Source organism: Gekko japonicus, unplaced genomic scaffold (assembly GCF_001447785.1).
Source record: "Gekko japonicus isolate JY-2015 unplaced genomic scaffold, Gekko_japonicus_V1.1 scaffold568, whole genome shotgun sequence".
In the NCBI taxonomy this organism is placed as follows: Eukaryota; Metazoa; Chordata; class Lepidosauria; order Squamata; family Gekkonidae; genus Gekko; species Gekko japonicus.
The window spans coordinates 230,706-256,621 of NW_015169190.1; the positions used below are offsets into that span (position 1 = coordinate 230,706).

General features: G+C 46.6%; 1 protein-coding gene across 1 annotated transcript in view; it reads left to right on the forward strand.

Moving 5' to 3' along the window:
- Nucleotides 1-25,916, forward strand: part of FAT3 (FAT atypical cadherin 3) — a gene marked incomplete at its 5' end in the record, with an annotated part of 357,302 nt that overhangs the window by 225,359 nt on the left and 106,027 nt on the right. The window contains 3 exons of the mRNA XM_015416224.1: nt 3,367-3,642; nt 4,398-4,608; nt 10,947-15,020. Of these exons, the coding sequence (XP_015271710.1) occupies nt 3,367-3,642; nt 4,398-4,608; nt 10,947-15,020 (4,561 nt within the window). The remainder of the gene's footprint in view (nt 1-3,366; nt 3,643-4,397; nt 4,609-10,946; nt 15,021-25,916) is intronic.

Here is a 25,916-nt window from a genome sequence, read left to right on the forward strand (position 1 = left end):
CTCCGGGGTTTTTTCAGAGCCCATGCTCACCACGCACTCAATAAACTTACTTAGGGGAAACAGCTGCTGGCTGTCAGTAGCTTTCTCCTGCTTTAAAATGGCTGCCACGGATGGTGAAAGCCGTGATGATGGCCACCACGCATGGATTCCGTTGATTGCTTACAGATCCACCAGCATCTCATGGTACAAAACAGCCGTTGCTTTGTACATATGGTACGGCAGTTGCTTCATGGCTTAACACCCAGTAGACCTATTGCATATTTAGTGCTGCCATGTTGAATTGGAAAAGATAGGCCCCGGGATGTTCTCCAGACCCTAGCCTCAAGGGCGAGTTGCCGGATCGTGAAATACAGCAGAGCTAGAGCTGGCAGGGGATCAGTTTCCCCCACTGCCTTCATATATTCTACCAGTCATAACAACTAATCCCTCGCTTGTTGAAAAGCGGGGAGGGTATTCATAATGGAATAGACTAGAAGGACTTAGTGTTGCCAGACCCCTCGGTGCAGGTGGGGGTCTCCCAGTTTCAGGTGCTTCTTCCCTCCCCCCCCCCCAATCACCCCCTTGTACTGGCAGGAACCTGGAAATCATTGCGATGTGCCTATGGAAACCGGAAGTGATGTAGGCATGTCAGGGAGGTGACAGTCTGGTTTTGGGGCAAAACTCTATGATTTGAAGTGAAATCTGCCATAGAGTTTTGCCCAGAAACCAGAGCGTCCCACCACCACCACCACGATGTCCCTGACGTGCCTGTGTCACTTCTGGTTTACATAGGCATGTCGCGACACTCCTCCCCACTCCCGGAAAGTCCCTCCCCCATGACGGTGTGACGATCAGATCTGGCAAGCCTAGAAGGGGTTTCCGTTTTTTCTGTGATACTAAAGAATGCACTGGCCGCGGTGGCTCAGAGGTTAAGACGTTGAGCTGCAGACCAGAAGGTCTATAGTTTGGCAGTTCGAGACCCGAGTGCCGCATGACAGAGTGAGCTCCCATCTCTGGCCCCAGCTCCTGCCAACCTAGCAGTTCGAAAGCAAGAAATTGCAAGTAGATAAATAGGTACCACTTCGGTGGGAAGGTAACAGCGTTCCATGCGCCTTGGTGTTTAGTCATGCCGGCCACATGACCATGGAAACGTCTTCGGACAGCGCTGGCTCTTCGGCTTTGAAACGGAGATGAGCACTGCCCTCTAGAGTCAGATTCGACTGGCTTTCAAGCAAGGGAAGCCTTTACCTTTAAAGAATGCAGCCGTGCACTTCTGTAAGACAGAAACAAAACATAGAAACTGATTTCAAAATTAGTCTTTTTGTGTGCACAAAATGAATCCTGTACGGATGGAGTTGGAGGAATCTGATCGCCCCTAATGTTTATACATAAAATGTAGAGCATTTGTACATATCTATATATCTAATACTGAGCCTGGCCCCAGAGTGTAGGTCAAAACCTCCACGCAGTAGAGCCAGGGACAGATGGGAGATGTTCCTGCAAACCTGGGGGAGCCTGAGGAAATGCTTCTGCAAACCTGGAGGAACCCCTTAGTTTTACAGGAAAGTATTAATTTAAAAAAATAGAGGGGGTTTAAAACATTTTTTGAACATGTGATCTTGCAAGATTTTCTCACGAGGCCTCGACAGCCATTTTGCATTGCCTGAGCAGTTGTGGTTGTCTAGGTAATCCGTAATGGCTGCCTGTTAAACTTGGAAACGGAGGTGGTTGGGGGTGGTGGAGAAGTGGCCTGGCAGAAAACTTAAGGAGGGTGGGGAAAATGAAGCTAGGATAGTGGGAGTAAGGGGGGGGGGAAACGAGCAAAATAAAAGGAAATCAGAGTTGGAGGTGGGGAAGGAAGGAAGGAAAGAAAGGGGAGAAACCACAAGGGGGTTGGAAGTACCAGAGGTTAAAGAGGCAGACTGGAAAACTGTGAAAGGTAGGTGGAGGGGGAAACATAAATAGAGAAGCTGCACGGGTTGTGGTGGGAGAGAAAGGAGATAGTGTGCGGAGAAGGACCAGAGGACAGGGGATGAGATTCCCCCCATAAGGCCTTGAGAGTCCCTTACTTGATAATGCGTGACACTGATTTATTGATTCACAAATAGCACAGAAAAAAATTGGTGCATTTTACAGGGGGAAAACAGTACAAGGAAGTAGAAAATAGCGCAGAAGTAAAGAATCTAGTGTTTGATTCACATGAGAGAAATAAATCCAAATAAAGGGATTTTCTGGTTGAGACTGCACAGGTGAGAAATTCTCAGTTGCTGGTATCACTATTGAGGTTCCCTGTTCAAGCCTTGATGTCTTTTAAAGGTGGTTGCAACACATAAATGGAGGATTGATTACATGGAGGGCACACAGTTAATTTTCAAAACAAAGAAACATGAATCAGTCCAAGACTTTCGACCTTAGCTATCCAACAGAGCAGGATGAGCCATGTAGGCCGCAATTTGTCTCCATCGCCTAGCACATGTGCATGTGTTGATAGCAAGTTGAAGAGAGCCTCCTTCTAGGAATCAAGCAGAACCTTCTCCTTCCTGTCCTTTCCGTCACCGATCTGGGGGAGCTACCGCTGTGCTCACATTCTCCATCAAGGCCAGGCAGTTTACCTCAAGGACAAGACCTCCGAGTCCTGAATGTCACAGAAGAGACCTGTCAACTAGTTGTTTGATGGACTGCTGGATGGTCAGAAAGGGTAGAGGAGGACATGATGCCTTTATTTAGGGGTAGTCAAAGTAAAGCCTCGGTATTCCCTGTGGTCAGACAGTGCTACTGTACAGTAAATCTGGAACGACAGTCTTGTACATGATTCACAGATGATGGCAACAGCTCATGTGGATTAATGGATAGTTTGTTGGGCTGGAATGAGGGAGACTTTATTTATTTCATCTCACAGTTGGAAGGAACCACCAGGGTCATCTAGTCCAACTCTCTGCCCTCGCAGGAACGACATATATGATGTCCCTGACAAATAGGTATCCAGTCGATACTTACAAACCTCAATGACAAAGAATCCACCACCTCACAAGTGAGACTGCTCCAATGTCAACCACACCACACTTTTAGGAAATTCTTCCTGAAATTTAAACAGAACCTCCTTGGCTGTAGTTCATATCCATGAGTCCGACTCCTGTCATCCAACACAACTGAGAACATACAGAACTTGACTATGATGCTCTCAGAAAATCCGGATCCAGTCTTTCCAAGCCTAACCTGTTTCACAGGGGGGTCTTGAGGAGAAAACTGGTGACCCCGTGTACATCATCTAAAACTCCACATGTGGTTAACAAAATGTCATGATTTTGTCATATATCATTTTGGGGTGACTTGGCATATTCGTCTTCTTATCCTTTCCCCCCCCACCACCACCATCCTTAACTGCAGGTGCTGATAAAAGTGTTGGACAATAACGATAATGGTCCAGAATTTTCCCATCCGAGTTACGATGTAACGATTTCCGAAGACATCCTCCCGGATACCGAGATACTGCAAGTGGAAGCCATTGACAGAGACGAGAAACATAAGCTCAGCTACATCATCCACAGCAGCATCGACTCAGTCAGCATGAGGAAGTTTAGAATGGATCCCAATACAGGAGTGCTGTACACTGCCGAGCGTTTAGACCACGAAGCTCAAGATAAGCACATCCTGAATGTAATGGTAAGAGCGGAATATTAACTCCGTGCTCTGGCGCCGCGGGTGCCTTTTATGGGTGACTGTATTCCCTAGTCTTCTGATAAGCAAATAGGCTTTAAAATTTAGCAAGTAAGTAGTAATTAATTTTCTTCCTTGTGCTCTGGACCATTTATTTTTCTTTATATGTTCATTCATTAATTTATTGCCGCGGCTTTGGGAAGTGTACCACAAAAGGCGTGTTTTTTTTTTAATCTTGCAAAGCGGTTTTTGCCATCTTGAGGGAGAACACGGGAACAGTGTTACAATCTCTCCGTGCCCTCCTCTTCTTTTTTAATCGGAGGTGATTTCTTAAAGAATTTTTAAAAGAAGAAGTTTTAAAGTACTTCAGGAAGCCGCTAAACAGGGCGATTATCTCTTCTTTGCCACGCTCAGCTCTTGAAAGCAAAGCAGACTGGTTTATCGTGTGCTCCTGCAGGTAGGAGATACTGGTTTGTATGCCTAAATTACGGAGCAGAAATTGTTCCGCAGTGAAGTGGGTGCTGAATGTTAAGGAACAGGAATCAGGTGTGGGATTTTTTTTTTATCTGTATAAAACTTGTCTTAAATTTCATCTAGGGTGCAAAAGCTCCTGAGAAATTGTGCTAAAGTCTTTTCTCTTCCTTCAGAGTTCCTTCCATTCCTCACTCAAGTGGGAACCCATGGATTCTTCCGAAATAGTGCTTTTGGCAAAACCGTTTCCGTGCTTTCACATAAACTTCACTCTCATGTGTCCCGTCCAGGTTCGTGACCAGGAGTTTCCTTATCGCCGGAACTTGGCCAGGGTCCTTGTCAACGTGGAGGATTCCAATGATCACAGCCCCTACTTTACCAGCCCTTTGTACGAAGCCTCCGTGTTTGAGTCAGCGGCCATTGGGTCTGCAGTTTTACAGGTCACGGCACTGGACAAAGATAAAGGAGAAAACGCAGAACTGATCTACTCAATAGAATCAGGTTGGCATGCGAGGACTAAAACGCCGTGCTGTAGAGCCCCATACAAGACACTGCATGATGTAATTCCCTGACAGAGTCAGAAGCCAGAGAAGCGCAATCAAAAAGACAGCGAGGAAGACAGAAGTGTGCTCAAGTCCCATAAAAATCAATGGAGATTTAAGCACCTAATTTGACCTAATATTGGCTTCGTTGGCCTTTACATTTGTCTTCTAGATGACACATGACTTAAAGAACAGGAGCGTTTATTGGCTGTATACAGGGGTCATTTCATAAAAAAGAGGTGCAGGAGCTCATTTGCATAACTCATTAGCATAACTTATTTGCATATACCACACACCCTGACTATGGGCAGGCATGCAAGCATGCCTGGGTTCCCTGCCAGCCGCGGGGCACCTGGAAGATCGGGCAGGGAACCCAGGCATGTTTAAAATGTCTTTCTTTCCCTTCCCCAGATGCGGCGGGCTGGCTGGGGAAGCAAAGGGCAGGCAGGCAAGCATGCCTGGGTTCCCTGCTCCTGGGCTTGTTACTCCCGGAGCGCCGCTCCTGCCCGTTCCCACTTGAAATGACCCCTGACTGTATATTTTGCTTCCCAAAATGGTGTCAGTTATTTGGGGAGCAATGCTAAAAACACTGCAGACTACTTCTTAGTTGCATTTTCCTCCTTTTGTTTAAAAAAACCCACAGAATTGGTCCCAAAGTCCTTGAGTAAACACAAAGTGTGGCATTGTTTATATCTTCCCACTCGTGCCCACATGCTTAATTCCTCTGTGTGAGGTCTTGGCCCCCATGTTCTACTTGCCACATGCACACGGAGAGTTTTGTGTGTTCATATGAGTAAAATCATGCACATTTGTCTGATAATGCACCGTCTGGTATGGATCATGTATTAACAAGTGTATACACATAGTCTGAGTGGCAGCTGCCTAGGCAGGGCAAACATGGCCCATTGTACGTTTATCCAGTTTGCTAAATGTGTGCTTAGCTTTCTTGTGATGTCGGAAGGGCTTATCTATTTATTCATTTTATTTATTTATTCAAATCTATATTCCGGCCTCCCCGCAAGCGGACTCAGGGCAGATTGCAAACACAATATCTAAAACATATCAAAATTTCAATACATATAAAATATAGGTATAAGACAAGACAGTTTAAAACAGCATCAATTAAATCAGGAGGCACTATTTATCCTTATACAGAGATTTCCAGCTGGCGCCATTGGTCTCTGGATCTTCTTAGCCTGGGCCATGTGGAGATGGTGGCTTCAGCAGGGGAGGCCGAGGGTTTACTGGACACCTGCCCCCCCCCCCCGGAGTGGAGGTCCTTGTGCACGCTGCAGGCCCTGTAGAATGGTAACAAGTCCCGTAGGGCCCTGATCTCAAGCAGAAAATGCCCTCGCCCTGGTCAAGGCTAAGCAGACGTCCCTTGGGCCACAGACCACCAGCAGGTCTTGATCCGCGGAGCACAAAGCTCTCCAGGGCACATATGGGGAGAGGGGTACTCATGTCTGAGGCCACATACTCATGTCTGAGGCTGTGTTCAGGGTAGAACATAAGAAGAGGTCTTCTGGATCAGGCCACTGGAGCATCTTGTTTCACACAGTGGCCAACCAGATGATCCCAGCAGGCCTACGAGCTTGGCACAATGGTCAAAACCTTCCCACGTTCTGTCCTTCATGCACTGATGTCCAGAGTGTACTGTCTTTGAACATTGAGGTTCCTTTGAGACATTGCCGTGGATATAGCTATTCTCCATAAGTCTGTCTGGTCCCATCTAAAAGCCAGCTAAAGTAGTGGCCATCTCTATATCCTGCAGCAATTAATTTACTCTTTGAATGAAAAAGTATACATCCTCTCATCCTCCTGCTGCATCTTACTAGATTTCCGTTTCACCCCTCAGTTTTCCAGTACAGTCACAGGTTTCTCATACGTACATGCTGCTACTTGTTAGAATTGCAGGCTTGTTTTTGTTTGTGCATAATCCATGTGCTCCCAATTCAATAATGTATCAGGGTGCTGACAAAGGGAGATGCCATGGGCCAGTGATATTTATTTATTTATTTATTGTTTCTATTTGTATCCCGCCTTGCCGGACACGCTTGCTCAAGGCGGCTAACAAGATAGGGCATCTGCTTTGCATACAGAAGGTCCCAGGCATCCCCAGTTAAAAACATAAGCAGAGTCCTGCTGGATCAGACCAATGGTCCATCTAATCCAGCATCCTGTCTCACACAGTGGCCAGGAAGTTCCTCTGGATGAACAACAGCAGGGCATAGAGGCTGAGGCCTTCAGAAGAAGAGGGGCCCTGCAGGATCATACCAATGGTCCATCTAGTCCAGCATCCTGTCTCACACAGGGGCCAACCAGTTCCTCTGGAGGGCCAACAACAGGGTGTTGAGGCCGAGGCCTTCCCCTGATGTTGCCTCCTGGTTCTGTGATTCAGAGGATAAGTCTCTCTGAACGTGGAGGTTCCCCTCAGTCTCCATGGCTAGTAGCCATTGACAGATTCACCCTCCATGAATCTATCTAACCCCCCTTTAAAGCTGTTTATAAATGAAAAGGATCATGTACTAGGTGATGTGAAAGATCTCTGCTTGAGACCCTGGACAGGTGCTGCTAGTCAGAGATGAGGTAATTAGCAAAATGGCTGTGTTGAATCAGATGCATGGCAGCAAACCATATCTAGGAATCTGGGTTTCTGCAGTACAGCTGCAGTACAGAGGTCAAGAGTAGGGTTGCCAGGTTGTAACTGGCAGCCGGCAGGGGGAATCCAGGCTCCTTCCCGGGATCCTCTGCCATGCGTCCTTTGCGTGCACAGCGTAGTGACATCCCCCAGAAGTGATGTCATCACAATGCTGCCATTGGTGAGGTGATGCTTTGGGTTTTGGCCAAAACTCTATGGTTTGTAGACTGTTTTACCATACACGACATCGACAATATGATGACATCACTTCCGTGTGACATCATCACGTCTCCTTTTGGGCCAGTTGGGGGTGGGATGTCCCCCCACTGGCCAGTTGGCCAGGCAGGGAAGCACCCCCCCAGAAGTGGGGGTTCCCTTGCCTCCAGCAGGGGGTCTGGCAACCCTAGTCAAGAGTGGAGTGCTTTAAATATTCCCTGCCTGCCTCTTCTCACCTGCGGTTCTTAGTCTCCAGTCTCTTTTAAAATGGAACCCCCAGATGGAGGAAAGTGCAACTTGGGGGAGGGGACCACAGGTGAAAAGTGGCACACGGGGAAAGGGTTAAGCATCCCCTTCTTGCCAGCTAATTTTCCAGTGAAAACCTATCTCTTTCACTTTTGCCCTTTTGGATCTGCCCCCAGATATGCAGTCCAGCCCTATGGTGGCAGGAGGTTCTGCTGCAGTAGCATAAATTCAACATTAGGGGAGGAAGTATTACAGCTCCAATAACGAAGGAGGTGAGATGGGGCCATGACCAGGAAGTGGAACAGCATGAGGCTTCTGTCCAGACTGATTCTACAAAAGCTTGAAACCCGTTAATGAGACTTTTATCTCCTCATGACCGCCTCTGGTTTCTTTTCCATCCATCTCTCTGCCTGCAATTTGAGGCTTCAAGCTTCTGTTTCAGATAAAGCTGCAAATGCCCCCTGTTCCATTATCCACACCAGTGCCTCTAGTTGCAGCATAATACAGCTTTCACAGGCTGTAGTTCCTGTGACCCCTGAAAGAATGTGCAGCCAGGATGTTAATTTTAACCGATGGATTCAGCTTATATACAAGGTTCCTTACTTTGCAGGAAATTCAGCTAGAGCATCCACAGCACTGAAAAACAGAAACCAATCATCTCATGCTTTAATAATATCCGATTTGGGGAAAAGGGCCCATCTGTGATGAGCACATGGCCAACACACAGATGTTCCATTTCAAAAAATACCTCACTGGTGATCGAGAGGCAATGTTGACTCACATGTAAGGTGTTTCCAACATGGTCCAGGTGTGAAACAGTTCTCTGCAGAGGTCAATTCAGGGGGGATCGCGGGGGATCGCAGTTCCCCCAGGTGAGGTGCAGGGGGCGGGGCACACGACGAAGCCCCGCCCCTTCTTCCGGCCGCCCCCTGCTTCCAGCCTCATTCTGTTGCAGAAGGAGGAAGAAGCAGGAGGGTAAGTTGGCGTCCTCCCCCTCTGCCAGGCCGAGGCCACTCCACGTGGCCTCCGCAAGGACTCCCAGCCCCATCCAGGAGCTTCCCCGAGGTAGCTGTGTTAGTCTGTTGCTGCAAAATAGTCCAAGAGTTCAAATAGCACCTTTAAGACTAACAAATAGCACCTTTAAGACTAACCTTTAAGACTAAGACTAACTGAGTGGTGGGTGTGGCCTTATGACACACTTCCGGTGATGGCAGGGGGCGTGGCCTTATGACACACTTCCGGTGATAAACAAATATAAGGTCAACAATCGTGTTAGTCTGACCCGCAATCAACAGTCATACGACTTATAAGAATTGCTGTACCTTGGTTTATATTCTATTAAGTTGTGTATCATATTGTAATGCTTCAGAGCACAATACATGTACAGCAATTCTTATAAGTCGTATGACTGTTGATTGCGGGTCAGACTAACACGACTGTTGACCTTATATTTGTTTATCTGTTTTAGTCGTGTGTGTCCAGATTTTTTTTACACTTCCGGTGATGTCAGGGGGTGTGGCATATGCTAATGAGTTATGCTCATAAGTTCCCCTAGCTCTTTTTCTATGAAACGACCCCTGGTTCTCTGTCATCCAGGAACTCAGCCCTTAATGTGAAGGAGCATGGAATCCAGAGCTACACATCATAAGCAACACAGGCCTGCTACTGAAAATGGCAACCCTGTGTTGAGTTCTCGCCTCTTTTCCTCTGTAACAGTTACACAGTCACACTGACCTCATCACCAGGCAGCAGACAACGTTATGCAGTGAGGACAGAGGAACACACTGTGTGATGATGGCAGGATGTGGGATAAGTTTTACCGCCCTTTATGGAGGTGGAGAATTCAACATAATGCTGCTGTTTTCAGTGGCAGCTCTGTGTTCCTTGTAACTGTAATCCCATCTTCATTGTATGCTTTTGATGGGAAAAGCCAATCAATAAATCCTAATTATTTTGTTCTTCATGTAGCCAACCATACAAGACTATTTGTGTCCTCTCCAAATACTGATTCAACTTGATTTGTCCCTATCTATTCAGATCAAAAAACAAATATTGCTGCCACGAGTTTCTGTTCTCTCTCTCTCTATTACCCCTATTGTGTGTGTATAAGTTTTTTTTTAAACTCCCACATTCATACTTCACATACTGTCCAGTTGAGGCATTGAATCAGTATTTTGAAATGATTCATAATCATCCTCGTGGTTTGATCGTGTACTGAATCATTTAGTGGCTAGTTTCTCATGGCTATTTTGTCCATATTCCATAATCCTAAATTGGTTAACTTGGATTTAAATCTCGTTGCTGTCTGCAGAATACCCTTTGTAATAAAGCTGTGCAGCATCACAGCCTTAGCTACATAGTTCTTTGACAAGCAAGCTCCAGAGTTTAGCCATTGTCTTCTACATATGCGCTGGGGAGTGATCCCCTGTTTGAAGTTGATGGCACAATACCAAGTCTACTGCGCAAGAATTGCTTTATGGTTTTGCTTTGTGCCTGCCCTATGAAACTGAAACCGTTGTGACTCGTCTCCGAGGAACACTGGGAGTTGTAGCTCTGTGAGCAGAGTTGGGGCATGTAACACAATTCTCAGAACTTTCTTTAAGCTTCAATTTCCATGGTTCTTCAGGGAAAGCCATGGCTATTGAATGCATTTTGAAACTGACTCATGACATCTGTCACTAATAGAACTTTTTAACAGTTTCCATGTAGCCATTTGGTTTTTAAAAAGTTGAATCATATAACTTGTGCCATATATTTATGTGGATTAATTTACTGCCTGTGAATGGATCTTAAAAGATTATTTTCAACTCTATAGTTATTTGTTTCTGCAGATATCCCACCCATTCTGCAGGGAATTCTAAGCAACTTGTATGGGGATACTAGACAATTTCCTTTCCAGGCACTATGTGGGTCAAGTTCTAGTTAGCTGTGGTCCGCCAAGCCTTCTCATATATTGTGGTCCACCAAATGCGTCTTGAAGTTCCTGGTTTTGCTGCCTCCCTAAGGACTGCAAAATGGGTGGTTAGGTTGACATTTACCTTGAGGTCCACAATGTAAGTCTGGTGATCTGTCTCCAACTTAGCGGATCACAAGTCGTGCATCATGTGTCCCTGGACCAGTCTACAGACCCCCGTATTATAGTTTGACTGCATTTTTAAATTTCACCTTTAACATGCCTTCCTGTTTTGCTGTTTCAGGGAACACTGGAAATACGTTCAAGATTGAACCAGTTCTTGGCATCATCACAGTGCTGAAGGAACCAGATCTGACCACGATGGGCCAATTTGTTCTATCAGTCAAAGTGACTGACCAGGGTTCCCCACCGCTGTCAGCCACAGCAATAGTCCGCATATCTGTAACCATGTCAGACAACTCTCACCCCAAATTCATGCACAAGGAATGGCAAGCTGAAGTGAATGAAAATGTTGACTATGGAACTTCAGTCATCATGGTCTCTGCAATCAGCCAGTCCACACTAGTTTATGAGGTCAAGGACGGTAACATCGATGGAGCCTTTGTGATAAACCCTTACTCGGGAGTCATCACTACTCAAAAGCCACTTGATTATGAGCGCATGTCTTCTTACCAGCTCACCGTGCAAGCCATGAACATGGCGGGAATGGCATCAAATGTCACTGTGAACATCCAGGTTGTCGATGAAAATGACAACCCTCCTGTCTTTCTCTCCTCGCAGTATATGGGCACCATCAGTGAAGCTGCTCCAGTAAACAGCATCGTCCGGAGTTTAGGAAATAATCCCCTTGTGATACGAGCCACAGATGCTGACAGCAATCAGAATGCCTTGCTTGTTTACCAGATTGTTGAGTCCACTGCTAAGAAGTATTTCACGGTAGACTCCAGCACAGGTGCCATTAGGACCATTGCTGACTTAGATCATGAAACTATCGCTCATTTCCATTTTCACGTTCACGTTCGAGACAGTGGCAGCCCACAGCTCACTGCTGAAAGTCCAGTTGAGGTTACTATTGATGTAACAGATGTCAATGATAACCCTCCAGTTTTCAGTCAGGCTATGTTTGAGACCGTCTTACTTCTACCAACTTACATTGGGGTTGAGGTTCTCAAAGTCAAGGCTGCCGACCCAGATTCAGAAGTCCCTCCTGAAATGACTTATAGCCTGATTGAAGGTAACATGGAACACTTTGTAATTGATTCTACTTCCGGGGTACTGACTATAAAAAACAATAGCCTTTCCAAAGACCATTATATGCTCATAGCAAAAGTGTCTGATGGGAAGTTCTACAGTACTACTGTAGTGACCATAATGGTCAAAGAAGCCATGGACAGTGGACTCCACTTTACCCAAAGCCTTTATTCCACATCCATCTCAGAAAACAGCACCAATATCACACAAGTAGCAGTGGTCAATGCTGTTGGAAACCGCCTTAATGAGCCCTTGAAGTATAGCATATTAAACCCAGGGAACAAATTCAAGATCAAACCCACCTTGGGTGTCATTCAAACTACCGGCATCCCATTTGACAGAGAAGAACAGGAATTATATGAGCTGGTAGTAGAGGCTAGCCGTGAACTGGACCACCTACGGGTTGCCAGGGTGGTTGTCAGAGTTCACATTGAAGACATCAATGACAATGCCCCTGTGTTTATAGGGCTTCCATATTATGCTGCCGTACAAGTTGAGGCTGATCCAGGGACCCTGATATACCGAGTGACGGCCATTGATAAAGATAAGGGTGCAAACGGTGATGTATCTTACCTGCTGAAGGAGGACTATGGGCACTTTGAAATCGACAGGCGTACTGGCAGTGTCACCTTAAAAGCAGCCTTTAACTCTGACTTATCTAACATAGAGTATTTAATTATCGTCATTGCTAAAGATGGAGGCAATCCATCACTGTCTGCTTCTGTAGAATTGCCTATTACAATAGTTAACAAAGCGATGCCTGTTTTTGACAAGCCCTTCTATACAGCCTCTGTAAATGAAGACATAGAAATGCATACCCCAGTCCTAAGCATCAATGCCACCAGCCCAGAAGGCCAAGGGATCATTTATATCATTGTCGACGGAGATCCCTATAATCAGTTCAACATTGATTTTGATACCGGAGTCCTCAGCGTCATTAGCCCATTAGATTATGAAGTCAACCCTATTTTCAAGCTCACGGTGAGAGCCAGCGATGCCCTCACTGGTGCCCGAGCTGAGGTCACAGTGGACTTAATTATTAATGATGTCAATGACAACGCTCCCATCTTTGACCACTTTGCATATAATGCCACCTTGACGGAAGCTTCTTTGATCGGCACTCCCGTCCTGCATGTTGTTGCCACGGATGCAGATTCTGAGAATAACAAAATCATTCAATATCAAATAGTTCAGGACACTTTCAACAGCACAGATTATTTTCACATAGATGGCACAAGTGGGCTGATCCTAACAGCCCGCTTACTGGACCACGAAGTGATGCAGCAATGCAGTTTGAAAGTCAGGGCAACGGATAATGGATTCCCACCCCTGAGCAGTGAAGTTTTAGTCAGCATTTTTGTGACTGACATGAATGACAACCCTCCAGTTTTCAACCAGTTGATATATGAATCATATGTCAGTGAGCTAGCTCCGCGGGGTCATTTTGTGACTTGCGTCCAAGCCTCTGACGCAGACAGCTCTGATTTTGACCGATTGGAGTACAGTATCTTGTCTGGAAATGACCGTACAAGTTTTGTAATGGACAGTAAGAGTGGAGTGATCACCCTCTCTAACCATCGGAAGCAGAGAATGGAAACTATGTACAGTTTGAATGTCTCCGTCTCTGATGGTTTGTTCACAAGCACAGCCCAGGTTCATATCTACATTCTCGGAGCTAATTTATACAGTCCTGTCTTCACGCAGAGTATTTATGTGGCAGAGGTTCGAGAAAATGCACCCCCTGGAACCAAAGTAATCCACGTAAAAGCAACTGATGGAGATTCAGGCATATATGGGCAAATAAGCTACTCAATTATGAATGATTTTGCCAAGGATCGCTTTTTAATTGATAACAACGGACAGATTATCACCACTGAGAAACTTGATCGGGAGATCCCTTTAGAAGGCGATATCACCATATCGTTGAGAGTCCTCGATGGTGGTGGGAGAGTGACCTTCTGTACTGTGCATGTCATTGTGGTGGATGAGAACGACAATGCCCCCCAGTTTATGACAGTGGAATACAGGGCAAGTGTCAAAGCAGACGTTGGGCGAGGTCACCTGGTCACTCAAGTGCAAGCGGTCGACTTAGATGATGGTGCAAATGCACGGATTGCCTATTCATTATACAGTGAAGCCTCAGTTTCCGTCGCAGATCTGCTGGAAATTGATCCAGACAACGGGTGGATGGTCACCAAGGGGAATTTTAACCAGCTAAAAAACACAGTGCTCTCCTTCTTTGTCAAAGCTGTTGATGGGGGCATTCCTGTAAGGCATTCCCTTATCCCTGTGTACATCCATGTGTTACCTCCCGAAACTATCTTGCCTTCGTTTTCCCAGCCGCAATATTCCTTCACAGTGTCAGAAGACACACTGATAGGCAGTACTATTGATGTTCTGCATGTTTTGCCTAATGAAGGTGCCACCTATAGTACAGTGAATGGTGAACTGACGGAAAACAATAAGGACGGTGTTTTCCTTATAGAGCGAGATACGGGTGTCATAAAACTAGACAAGAGACTTGATCATGAAGCAACTCCTGTCTTCCACTTCAAAGTTGCAGCAACTATACAGCTGGGTAAAGTGGACGTAGTGTTAACCGTGGATGTGGACATTAAAATTTTGGACATCAATGACAACAAGCCTGTGTTTGACACAGCCAGCTACGAGGCCATCATAATGGAAGGGATGCCAGTAGGGACGAAGCTTCTCCAGGTCAAAGCAGTCGATGCGGACTGGGGGGCAAATGGTCAAGTGACATATTCTCTCTTAGCAGAATCAGAGGCTGACAGAATCACTGAGACATTCACTATCGATAGCAACAGCGGCTGGATCAGCACACTGAAAGACCTGGACCATGAGAAGAACCCAACTTTCACCTTCACAGTGGTGGCTTCAGACCTGGGAGAAGCCCTGTCCCTCTCATCGACCACCTTGATCTCTGTCACCGTGACGGACATCAACGACAACGCTCCTGTATTTGAGCACGAGGTATACCGTGGATCTGTGAAAGAGAGTGACTCACCGGGTGAAGTCGTTGCTGTTCTCAGCACGTGGGATGAGGACACATCCGATGTCAACCGTCAAGTTAGCTACCATATTACAGGTAAGATCCCTGCGGAGAGTGGAGGTCCAAAGGAGGCGAGGCAAGGCAGATAAATGGACTTGGTATGCATTGAGAGCTTGTAGGGGGAGCCGGTAAATGAGCAGGGGGGAGCTGAAAGGGAGGAAAGAAGGTAAGCAGAGAAGTAGGTAAGGGCAGACTGATAATACCTGGGTGTTTGCTGCTCAGACTGAGAAACCAGACCGGAGTCCTGGGTGAAATGCATTGGCCCATTGTTTGAGCTGGTGCCCTGCTCTCCTCTAACGATCTACACTGGTGGGTTTGATCCACAGCTGAGAGTAGAAAAGCAGTCCCCTCTTTGGGGAAATTGCATCAGGTAAGGCACTCTGAGCCATCCGTCATCTGGTGCTTCACAGTGCAGATCCACAAAACCTACTTTTTGTTCTGAGCTTCGGTTATAGGGATTCCCCCCCTGCCCCTTACCATCCGAAACAGCTAAAGGAAACGGGGAAGTGAAAGAAAACTGTATAGGTCTTTTTAATTTGCTATATTTGATACTTGGCACTGTGTTCTTCTATCGCAGTCTATAACACCTTGTGATTGATGTATCAGCATAGACCGGACTGCAGCATTGTGCATCGGGCAGAGAGAATGGGCAACATTCATTCTTCCTGATTGCTGTGGGGGGGGGGGGGGCTGTTTATAACTGCCTTGTTTTATTTAATTAAAAGCATCCTTTCAATTCCTTGATCGAAAATCTCATTGAAAACACTCATTTTGAATGCAGAGGAGATCCAGAGTGTGCTATAAACAAAGATAATAATGATACTGTACACTGTGTGGACCCTTTAGAGTGTGCTATAAACAAAGATAATAATGATACTGTACACTGTGTGGACCCTTTTAACAAACAGCTAGCAAGCAGTTCCGCCCGTGATGGATTTATTGTCTCCCCCTTAGCTGAAGACTCGTCTTAGGGTTGTGCTGAATGGTAAAATGGAAAGCAGGCCGACTGTGACACACCAGGCTAGACCCAACCTTCCTGCTATGTACTGTGGTCTGTCTGTCAGATGCTTCTCGTTTTCCAGGTCAGAAACGTAAAGGGGTTTATTGAAATCCTGGCTACCATATCTGACTGGTGGGCCAAGTTTGGCTTTGTAGATCACATGTTGTATAAGCCTGGGAGGCACAGCACCTGTTCTTGCAAGCTTGCAGGCACTGTTCCTCTGTAAAGTAAGCATGGTGTGGTAGATAGAACATTGAGAGTGGCAGGTGTGAATCCCTGCTCAATCATCAACAAAATCGTTGGCTAGTCTTGAACCCGTGCCGTTTTCTCCTAAGTCCATATAACCCCTGACTGTCTGCTATTAACAGGAAGCAATTCCCCGAAGTCTCAATGCTTTCCTAATACTTAAGATCCATTTCTGAACTAGGGATACCAAACATTGAACTGAATACCAAAACTTCACGTGCTACTTAAAGGAGTTTTAAGCTTCTCTCCCACACTGGTTGTGCATGTGTGAAAGAGAGGAATTTGCTATGAAACACGCTTGTCTCCAGTTTCTGTATCATCTGATGCCCATGCAGGAACGTTGGCTTTACAGTCACTTTCCTGCAATTTATATGTTACCTGTAAAGCGGAGGTGTTTAGTTTGATGCACATTTTCCCTCCACAGAACAGAATGCTTTGGTGAAGACTTTTATAACATTTTAACCTCTCCTAATCCCAGTGCATCATGGGCCCTGGTCACACGGGAGGTTTTGGTCCGCAAGAGGGACGGATCGGGGGCGCAGCAAATGGGTGCGATTACACCACAACATCTGGGAAGTGGTGCGCACCCGTCCCTGATCCGTCCCTTCAGGCCGAAAACGCGCATTAAAAAAACACCTAGGAAATAGTAGGACCAACCTGAAACGCCGCAGCAAGCATGGCCGTGGGATCGCTGGCGCGCCCGTCTTCAGGAGCATTCGAGGCTCCCGGCCGAACTGCTCATGCACAGCCGGCTGCCTCGCTCTCCCTTCCGTGGCTTCCCCCCCCCCTCCCCCGCGCCGGACGGCCCCCGGTGAGGAGCAGGACTGGGGCCATAGGCTAGCATTTGAGGAAGCAATAGGGGGAGAGTCTTCTCCTGCAGAGGGTGGAGGGGTGTGTGGTGATATCTGTTTATATATGTGTGCCTTCCTTTCTCCTGAGCATCTCCAAATGGAAAAAAATATTGTGTAGTTCATGACATCAATTATGTGCTAAATGAAGCAGGAGAAAATTCAGTGCCTTCCACTACAGAAGTAGATACCAAGAAAATGCAGTCCTATTTGGAAGAAAGGCCAGCTCTGCATATTATAGTTAATACAGGAAGAACTAGGGTTACCTCTTAAGGCTGGATCAGACCAGTGGTCCATCTAGTCCAGCATCCTGTCTCACACAATGGCCAACCTGTTCCTCTGGAGGTCCAGCAACAGGGCATAGAGGCTGAGGCCTTCATAAGAGCACAAGAAGAGCCTGGCTGGATCAGACCAGTGGTCCTTCTAGTCCAGCATCCTGTCTCACACGGAGGCCAACCAGTTCCTCTGGAGGGCCAACAACAGGGCATAGAGGCCGAGGCCTTCATAAGAACATAAGAAGAGCCGTGCTAGATCAGACCAGTGGTCCATCTAGTCTGGCATCCTGTCTCACGCAGTAGCCAACCAGTTCCTCTGGAGGGGCCAACAACAGGGCATGGAGGCCGAGGCCTTCATAAGAACATAAGAAGAGCCGTGCTAGATCAGACCAATGGTCCATCTAGTCCGGCATCCTGTCTCACACACAGTGGCCAACCAGTTCCTCTGGAGGGCCAACAACAGGGAATAGAGGCCGAGGCAATCATAAGAAAAGCCTTGCTGAATCAGACCAGTGGTCTATCTACTCCAGTATCCTGTCTCACACAGTGGCCAGCCAATTCCTCTGGAAGTCCAACAACAGGGCACAGAGGCCGAGGCCTTCTCCTGATGTTGCCTCCCAGAACTAATATTCAGAGGTTAGTTGCCTCTGGATGTGGAGGTTCCCTTTAGTTACCATAGCTAGCAGCCCCTGACAGACCTATCCTCCACTTTAGCAAGCACTGAATGTGTAGACATCATAAACACGTATACAGCCATGTCTGGGAACTCTGACCCAATCACGTTTCCTATGCAATGTTTAAAGGTATGTTTCTTTGGTGTTTATTTCGTTGGGGAATATATATCCACCCCTTCCATTTTAAAATGGATCCACAAGGCAGGTTTTTATGTGTGTGTAATGCCACACTTTCGATGAATGAAATCTTGGAATTAACACAGGTGTTTCCTGCAGTAATATGCGGAGCTACTCAAGTCCCACTGAAGGCAGTGGGACTTGGTTCCAAGCAAACAGATGCAGGATTTGGCTCCAGGTCTCATTTAGGTAGGGTGGTGGTGCAGCCAGCTCCAACTCTCATTTGCTGCCGATGAATTAAAATTTCCAAACATCTGTGTCATGGAGTGTGTCAGCAATCTTGAAGCACCGTCAGGCATGGATTTGCTACAGTGCACGTTCAAAGTGGTTCCGTCTTCAAGGGAGTTAATTCATTTGCAATCAGCTTTTGGAGAAGTAAAACCATATTGGGCTTGAAAGTAAAATCCTCCATGCCCATTAAGTCCAATTATTATTCTCACGCAATTAACGTTTAATTTTCTGACTGGAGGGAGGGAGGGGGAGTCCGGTTGTGACAAAAGCATTGTCTTTTGAGAGCTAGGAGTTCTGGGCCTGAGATGGCCGCACTCAGCTTCCCACTCTGATATGAATAAAGTAAAGGTAAAGGTTCCCTTGCTCGAAAGCCAGTCGAATCAGACTCTAGGGTTGTGGTGCTCATCTCTGTTTCAAAGCCGAAGAGCCAGCACTGTCCGAAGATGTTTCCGTGGTCATGTGGCCAGCATGACTAAACACCTAGGCACACGGAATGCTGTTACCTTCCCACCGAAGTGGTACCTATTTATCTACTTGCAGTTTCTTGCTTTCGAACTGCTAGGTTGGCAGGAGCTGGAACTAGAGACAGGAGCTCACTCCATCATGCGACACCCGGGTCTCGAACTGCTGAACTACTGACCTTCCACAGCCTGCAGTTCAGCTCCTACATACATACATACATAAACCTTTATTGGCATGTTAACAATCACAGAATGAGTAAAGCATCTTACCCATCTTACCCACAGCCCTTCACTATCCAAGGGTGTCTCAGAGTGGCTTACAAACTCCTTTCCCTTCCCTTCCCCACAACAGACACCCTGTGAGGTAGGTGGGGCTGAGAGAGCTCTTGACAGAAACTGCTCTTTTTCAAGAACAGCTCTTATCAGAACTACGGCTTGCCCAAGGTCATCCAGCCAGGTGCAAGTGGAGGAGTGGGGAATCAAACCCGGTTCTCCCAGATTACAGTCCACGCACTTAACCACTACACCAAACTGGCCCTGCTTAGCAGGGATAGGGTGAAATAATAATATTGATAACATTAATAATATTAATAATATTAATATTATTATTATTATTATTAATAATAATAATAATATGTTTGGGAGAGGCAGTAGATATCTCTGTGATAAGTGCTACTATGTACAGCTCAGTTCCTGAAAGAATTTTGTCATGAAGGCGTGCATCCATGTACCATAGCTGAATGTGATGTTGTGTTCCGATCCCTTCTGACCAGAGCTGCGTTCTGACATCACAAGTTGCACTCCAACTCTGATCAGGAACAAAGGCCAATTTTCTTCCATTCAAGCAGGAGGAGGGAGGAACCGGGGCATGTGGGAGCATAGCAGCAAACAGCTTTAAAAAATTGCCACCAGTATGAAGGTAAAACAACATTATATGACCGATACTCAAGGCGTATCTCTTAGCAACCTAGGAACCATCTATTAAATAACTGATTTAAGGACTTTCAAATGAAAGAGTCTACATCTGGTGAAGACTTGTGCATACATAACCTATCTACTGGTATCCCCTCGATTTACAGCCTGTGCCGTGAATGCACCAATATCAGAAGTGTCCCACCGACAGGTCACCCTCTGCCCCCCCCACTGCCATTGGGCCTCCCATCGTCACCCAAAGGCCCCTCCCCATGCCTTTCGCCACTTACCCGGGACCCTGGAAGGGCCAGAGAAAAGAGGCCAAGAGGAGCTGGCTGTGCAGAAGCAACACCACAGCAGCCCCTCCCGTGCTCCCCCGGGGCTGCCAGTGGCGGGATGAGCAAGGCTGCTCCAGCGTGGGGAGAAACAGCCCGAGCGTGGCCACCCTCCAAAGCCCCACCCTGACTCGGAAGAGGCAGCTGGGGACGTGGCCTCTCCCAAGGCCCGGCGTCTCCAGCTAAATAAGGGGCGGGGCCACAAGGGAATCAAGGGAGGGGCGGGGAATGCTGGGGGAAGTGGGGAGGGGATAAAAGCAGGGCAGCAACAGGGGCCAGGGAGGATGACCTGGAGAAGGCGGAGCTGCGCCCAGAGAGACTGAAGGCAAGCCCTCCAGAAGGAGCGGGTTGGTAGGGAGTGGTGGCGTAACCCCCCTCCCCCGCTCAGGTGTCTGAGGCCCCTGCTGCCCTGAGGGAAGAAGCTCCAAGGTGACTGAGTGTCTGGAACACTTGGAATCCAGCGACATCGAGGGGGGGGGGGGTTGTCAGACTCTTGGGAGAAGAAAGAAGTAACAAAACTACATTTTCATAAGGAAAAGCCGAGCAGTGTGAAGGGACAAGAGAGAATGTTGTTGTCTATTGAAGTATATGTTGGAGAGAGTAAGAGCATAGTCATGTTACTGTATTTCTGATGGCCTTGCTGATTTTAAAACAGTCTAACTTGCAGGGGTTTTCTTCCCACCAGTGGAACATCCGGACCACAGATTGCCCCAAAATGAGGTCAGTGTGCAGGCCTGAGTATTCCACTGGGATCAATTCAGTTGTTTGGCTTCCCTTTGCCAAAGCCCGTCTTTCATTTTCATACTGTAAAGGCACGAACCCTTTGCTTAACAGAGTCTGAGTGAGGAAACAGATCACTGAATTAACAGGCGAGTGAGGAGGGATAATTAATGAGAACGGAGTTTGGGGTATTCTGAGCAGAGTTTAATATCTGTTCTCCAAGGGGAGTAACCATTACGTACGAGATGTGGAAAATCCATCTTGAGGAGGGAACGTCGTATATCTAATCCCGCATTTGGCCACAGAGTTAGGATCTAAAAATGTACACAGTGGGGCAGGGTTTGGAAAACACAGATGTTTCTACAAACCTGGGGGAACTGGTTTGCAGAAAAATCCCAAAACTAAAGCAAGAAAAAATGGGGGGGGGGGTTTGAATTGAAGAAAAGCACACACACACACACACACACATTGCAACTTTTTAAAAAAAGGCTGACTGAGATCTCATGTGATTATCGTCAGCATTATCGAGTATACCTAGCAACGCCACGAACAAGGCATTTTGAAAGAAGGGTGGGCTGAACCAAAAGGAGAAACAGCAACCGTCTGGGGATAAAAAGCAGAGACAAGAAGACTGGAGAGAAAGTGCCCTGGCCTGAATAGCCCAGGCAAGCCCGATGCCATCAGATCTCAGAAGCTAAGCAGGGCCGGCCCTGGCTAGTATTTGGAAGAGTGACCTCCAAGGAATACCAGGGTTGTGATGCAGAGGCAGGTGATGGCAAGCGACCTCTGAATCTCGCTTTTCCTTCAAGCCCCTCTAGGGGTTGCCAGAAGTCAGTTTGACTTGATTGGGGAGAAAGACTTTTAAAGAAGACGAAGAAGAAGAGATTGGATTTATACCCTGCCCTTCACTCAGAGTTTCAGAGCAGCTTACAAACTCCTTTCCCTACCCCTCCCCACAACAGACACCCTGTGAGGTAGGTGGGGCTGAGAGAGCTCTGACAGAAACTGCTCTTTTTCAAGAACACCTCTGACAGAACTATGGCTTGCCCAGGGTCATCCAGCCAGGTGCAAGTGGAGGAGTGGGGAATCAAACCCGGTTCTCCGCGCACTTAACCACTACACCAAAGGAGATGGGAGAGGAAGCAACAACCAGAGAGGTAGAAGAGAAAAAGCAACCACAGAAGGGTGGCGGAGCAAGCCGGAGAGAAGATACCTCCATAGATTACTGCTTTTTATCATTTTACAGTACGCCTGTATGGTTCTGATATTGTGTATTTGTTGCTGATCCCTGCTGCATTGATATGGTGAGTTCCTTAGTAGCATAAGTCTCGATCGTGTGAAACAATAAGACAGAGAGTATGGTGATCACGTGATTGAAAGAGACTTGTGCTCCCAGGGACTGCACAATATCAGTGCAGCAGGGATCAGCAACAAATACACAATAGCAGAACCATGTAGGCATATCTATATGAGAAGAGAGGGGGCTGTTCCTTATCTTTTGTACATGAACACCACCAAGGCAGCTGGCTGGAAAGAGGTACTGTAATGTGTTGACTTAGCAGTTTTTGGGTGACCCAAAGACCAGTGAAATTTTACCAGACTTTGCAACTTCAAGTTTTAGCATGTTCCCTCAGTCTGAACTATTTGTTTTTAGGGTAAAAACCAAGCTGCTTCTGCACCCAACATTCCTGGCTCTTTCCCCGCCTGTCTCCGATTCTGCCTACCCAGTCAATAACATCAGGTGGAGACCCTCATCCTAGGATGTTCCTCCAAACCCAAACTTTGCATAGCTAATAGGCACGTCAGGGAGTAGGGTTTGAGCCAAGCCTGTGCCCTAACATAGTAGTATTTTATTTGAACTAGTCATTTCTCATAAGGGACGGTTCTTTCATGTGATACCACCCAGGCACAAGTGTCATGTGATATCACCCAGGCCTTAGGGCCTGATCACACATTACCCTGTTTCTGGGCCTGCCCCGAGTCCTGTCAAACCAGAATGTTTGGAGCTCCCAGTGATTTCTGAAGTTTAATTCTCAGGTGTGCAGGGGCCCAATTTGGATCAAGACTGTGGGGAGAAAGAGCTTAAACCTAGGGGTGTGCATTCGGATGTTTCTGAGTTGAAATGGTCCTAGGGAGCCATTATTTGTCCCACTGGGAAAACATGCATACTGACATATGAGTTTCCACAGTGGGGCAAGTTGGCTGCTCTCCAGGGCCACCGTTGTGCCAGAATCACAATTCAAAGTGGGTGCCCCATGCGCTTGAGAACTACATTTCAGCATGGAACTCCCAGCACGTATCTGGTTTGACAGGAACTGAGTGGACCCAGAAACAACATAACATGTAGTGGCCCTTGGTAAGAACTGGGCCCTTGACAGATGTTTCCCTAATTGTCCGCACACATCATGGAAGGGCAGGCATTGCCTTGTATAGCAATCACTATAAGACCCAAGCCACAGTTAAGTGGAGATAGAAAGTCCCAGTGGACATTTATTTTCACGAAAATTTGATCCGATTCTAAAATAAAGCAACAGCATTAAAAAAAGAATCAGTTCATTTTAACTTGTTTACTTGTTTTATATGTGCTTTGCTAAAGTGTGTTTAAAATACTTGAGATTTCAGTTCCCCTTCATTTACTAAAGCTCAAATTAGTTTTGTAACATTTGCTGAGAGGGCTTGGATGCGGGACGTTATTCAAACACCAAATAAACAAAAACAAAAAAACCCAGAAACGGGTTTTTTTTTTAAAGCCTTAATGCCTTCTGGGAATGTTGTTTTCAGAGGTAATGCTTGGATCTTATAACGCTCCGACAGAATGTAAAAAGAATACCGCCGACGGATTTTAAAGTATCCATTAATATGTACAGTCAGGAAGCTTCCATTTTTTAAAAGCTACAGTTGAAACGAATTAATTAGAATACCCTTGGGGAAACAGAACCAGCTTGGATACATTGATGGAAAATTTAATTTATCAGTGCAAAATGAGGTCTGCGGGAGGGCACCATTTTTTTAAAAAAAAATAGATCTCGGAATGACACCTTTACTCTCCAAACCATATTGCACAGTTCTTATCTCATTATTCGTATTATCTCTTGTCAAATGCGAGTCATACATTCGGGAGGATCTCGCGGTATCCCTCAAATTCAAATAGGGGCTCACTTGTTTGAATGCACCAGCCATCCGTGGTGGAATCTCCCCTTTCATAGTTGCAGTGAGACTTGTTCTGCCTGTAAGGAAGACCATTTTTAAAAGGAGGTTGGGACCTTTGGAGTCAGACCGATCTTTGTGACTCATATGATTGACAGCTCTGGGTAGGGAAATTCCTGGAGATTTGGGAGCAGAGCCTGAAGAGGACCGGGTTTTTTGGGGGGGACTCATCAGGAATGTGATGCCATAGCGCCTGCCCTCAGAAGCGGCCATTTTCTCCAGGGGACAGGCTATGGGGGCTTTCAGGAAATGGAAGAGGAAATGATGGGGGATGGGAATGAGAGCCCTCCCCCCCGAAGTCCTTGTGGAGTCTCCCACTTGTATCTGACTAACCCAGGCACAACCTTTATAGACCACAATGTATGAATCAGCACTCAGGTGCAGGGCATTTGGGTACCAGCTATCTTTTTTAAAAAAAATTTGTCCGGTTAGTTTGGCAGAAGGTGAAATGCGTGTAGACTGTGGTGGTGGTGGGGAATTAAAGTCTTTCTCAAAGTTTTAACAGTTGAGGATGAGGACGTTCTGTTTTTGTAGAAGTACACAAAGATGTTGTAGACATCTACTTGAAAGTATAATGTATGGATTCAGTAAACGCAAGTGATGGCTGAAGTATACCTTCTGGGAGGCCTAGTTTGTTGCTCCTGTCTCATGAGACTGCATCGACTGAGAAGCCAGAAGTGACTTTGGTGTAATGTGGAAGATACCCCCATGGTTGAATTCAAGCATTTGTAAAAGTAGCCACCACAATGTAAGAATTAAGACCAGGGTCTGTCTGGTCTCTGAGAGTGGCCACCCAAGATGCTGATAATCATGGATAGCCGTGCAAAAGGTGATTACAGTATGGAGCAGGCAGGCAAACATACCATTTTAAGCAAAGGTATAAATAATCACTGGGAACATTAACAACCAGCACTGTTTCGAAAGAGAAGAATTCCAAGTTCCTTTTGTCACCGTGCAGTTTAATGGTGTAGAAAAGCAAAACTGTCTGCTTCGGTGTCACAGTTTCGCTGTAACAGAAAGCCAATTGGCTTCCTCTCCTCTCTTCCTCCCTGGTTTTCCCTCTTGTATAAATTTGATCTAATTGGTGGTCTTATCTTTAAGCTGCTCCTTAAACGACCTCTCGTTAGGTCTACTTAAGACCGGCACATCCTCACCCGTTATGCAGACTGCACACCCGCGCCACCCGAACAAGACTCATAATGAATACAAAAACAATACTGTGGTGTGATAAAGCTTTCATTAAAGGATTCCTTAATGGAACCTGCTGCACTCCCTTGATTGCATAATCAACAGCTAATGAAATTGTCTTGGTAACAAGAGCGACGGGGGTTGTCGTACATCCTCTCTTGAGACCGAAGTGGGAAGACGATTGTCTCATCGCAAGGAGGGAAGGCCATTGATCGTTCACAGTTTGCATTTGATTGCCCGTAAGGGGAGCTAAACAAGGAGACCATCTCCATCTTGTCTTAAAATGCTTCTATTGTCTTGGAAAGTTACCATTTTGACTCGTGTATAGGAGATGCACCCTGACCTAGAATAGCCCAGGCCTGCCGAGTTCATCAGATCTCAGAATCTAAGCAGGGTCGGCCCTGGTTAGTATTTGGATGGGAGACCACAGGGGCCAGTCCCCTAGCATTTCTCCTGGTCCACCTCCCTCCTGGGCTGGCCCCAAATTGAATTAATGTAATTAACATTGATTTAATTGGCTGCGGGGGCCCTGATGCCCTCTCCCAAAAAAATCCCTGGCTATGGGGCTGTAGTGGTTTGGCGTAGGGTGTAGTGGTTTGGTGTAGTGGTTAAGTGTGCGGACTCTAATCTGGGAGAACCGGGTTTGATTCCCCACTCC